Here is a 1,955-nt window from a genome sequence, read left to right on the forward strand (position 1 = left end):
CAACCCCGTTTCTACTAAAAATACAAAAAAATTAGCTGGGTATGGTGGCAGGTGCCTATAATCCCAGCCACTCGGGAGGCTGAGGCAGGAGAACTGCTTGAACCCGGGAGGCAGAGGTTATGGCGAGCTGAGATCGTGCCACTGAACTCTAGCCTGGGTGACAGAGCGAGACTGTCTCAAAAAAATTAAAATTTTTTTTAGAAATTATAAAACATTGGACACATGTGTGTTAACCAAGAAAAATAAAATAAAACCAAAGTAACAATGGTGACGACATGCAGGCTCCTGTTAAGGGATGCCAGCGGGGATCAAAGACAAAGCCCTGAAGCCAGTGTTTATCCAAAAGAAAGTCAGGTAATAGGTATCAAAATATACCTGGTCTTTGGGTCATAGAACGAGGAGGTTGGTTCCTCCTGAGTGAAGTAAACATATATTTTCAAAACTCACAGAAAGGAAGGCCTCCTAAGGGCCTCAAATCTAAGTTGGACAAAGTGCCCCCTTAGATGTGAATACTCCCTTAGCACTCCAACGGGGGCCTCCAGACAGTGAGATGCAGGCAGAGCAGAGTCACCCAGAAGCCAGGTTCGTCAGTTAAGGACTGTGGCATTATCAGCAAAGCACCCAAGCACGCCTCTGTGGACATCTGTCCTATTGATGTTCAATGAAGCATGCAGGGTCCTCCTAGAACACTAACTAATTTCTGTCTCAGGGGTCACATTTGAGCAGCCAGAGTCTTAAGTCACAGAGAGAAAGATGGAGCAGTCCTCAGATCAGGCCAGAAGCTGGGCCACCTCAGGGGAGTGGGAGCCCCTACAGGCGAGGTTACCTCGCACACGCCACATCGCCGGCGCTTAAAGGCGTTCTCCTTGTCTTCTCTGTCATCCTTTTCAATTTGCTCTGCGAAGAAAGTGTCGAAGATCTGGTAGACCAACTTGGTGGTGGTGGCTTTCGTGGGTCCCCTGTCCTTCTCCCTGGTAGAATGCCTGATGGCCTGCCGCCTCGCCTGGGCTCGCCTACAGGAGAGGGTCCAGCATCTCAGAGGACTGGCACAGAGGATGTGCACCATGCTCTAACCTCCTCAGTCTCCAGTCTTCACTCTCGTCCCCGCCGCATCCTTACCTCTGTCCCAGCGTGACCCCGGCCAGCTTGATCAGGTCCCGCATGCAGGGCGTCAGGAAGATGGGCTGCTCGTCACTGTCCCCGGCCTCGTCATAACTCTCCACCTGCTCCACCACAAACTGCGCGTGTCGCAGGAGGGAGTCCTCCGTGAAGCGGTTCAAGTTGAGGCCAGAAGGAGGAACTGTGGTCTTGAAAGAGAACAGGTTTCTCTCATGCTTAAGCCAAACTGGCCTAAATTCAACTGAAGAACAATGTCTGCTGGTTCTGAAGGCAAGTTTCCGGTGGGAATCCCAGATGCTGAGGCCTCTCGATCTCTTACCTCGATCTTGTTGATCAGGTCCTCGTAGGTCGAGTCGGAATTGCTCTGCAGGAACTCCACCACAATCTTGCTGATGTAGATCTTCTCCTGCATCAGCCCAAATATGGGCGCATACTCCGGGCTGGGATCCATCAGAATGTATTCGGCAAACGCTGGGGTGAACAGAGCAGGTGTGAAAAAGGGGTTGGAATCTGATGGCACCTACGGTGGCCACAGGGCAGGGAGGAGTCTACCAAACTCACCCAACAGTCTAAAAGTCATCCTGTACCCAAATGTCAGAAACACAGGGCACAACACATCATAGCTGGCTTGTTCTGAAGAAGCCTGTCTGAGTCAGCCAGAGAGCGAAGACTAGCTGAGTAGGCCTTCATTGAGCTCATCTCTGGTTTTTGGAATTCAGTCTGGGTTTGGGTTGCAAGAATAAGACCTGCTTTTTTTTTTTTTTTGTGGAGGAGGATGGAGTCTTGCTCCATCGCCCAGGCTGGAGTGCAGTGGCATGATCTCGGCTCACTGCAAC

The 1,955-nt window shown here is 51.0% G+C and overlaps 1 protein-coding gene across 1 annotated transcript in view; it reads right to left on the reverse strand.

The window, feature by feature from the left end:
• The window catches only part of DNMT1 (DNA (cytosine-5-)-methyltransferase 1), an 86,644-nt gene that overhangs the window by 29,371 nt on the left and 55,318 nt on the right, over nucleotides 1-1,955 (reverse strand). The window contains exons 18-20 of the mRNA XM_011994993.1: nucleotides 1,439-1,639; nucleotides 1,120-1,307; nucleotides 827-1,013 (exon numbers count right to left, since the gene is read on the reverse strand). Of these exons, the coding sequence (XP_011850383.1) occupies nucleotides 827-1,013; nucleotides 1,120-1,307; nucleotides 1,439-1,639 (576 nt within the window). The remainder of the gene's footprint in view (nucleotides 1-826; nucleotides 1,014-1,119; nucleotides 1,308-1,438; nucleotides 1,640-1,955) is intronic.

This window comes from Mandrillus leucophaeus, unplaced genomic scaffold (assembly GCF_000951045.1).
Source record: "Mandrillus leucophaeus isolate KB7577 unplaced genomic scaffold, Mleu.le_1.0 Scaffold112, whole genome shotgun sequence".
Lineage (NCBI taxonomy): Eukaryota > Metazoa > Chordata > Mammalia > Primates > Cercopithecidae > Mandrillus > Mandrillus leucophaeus.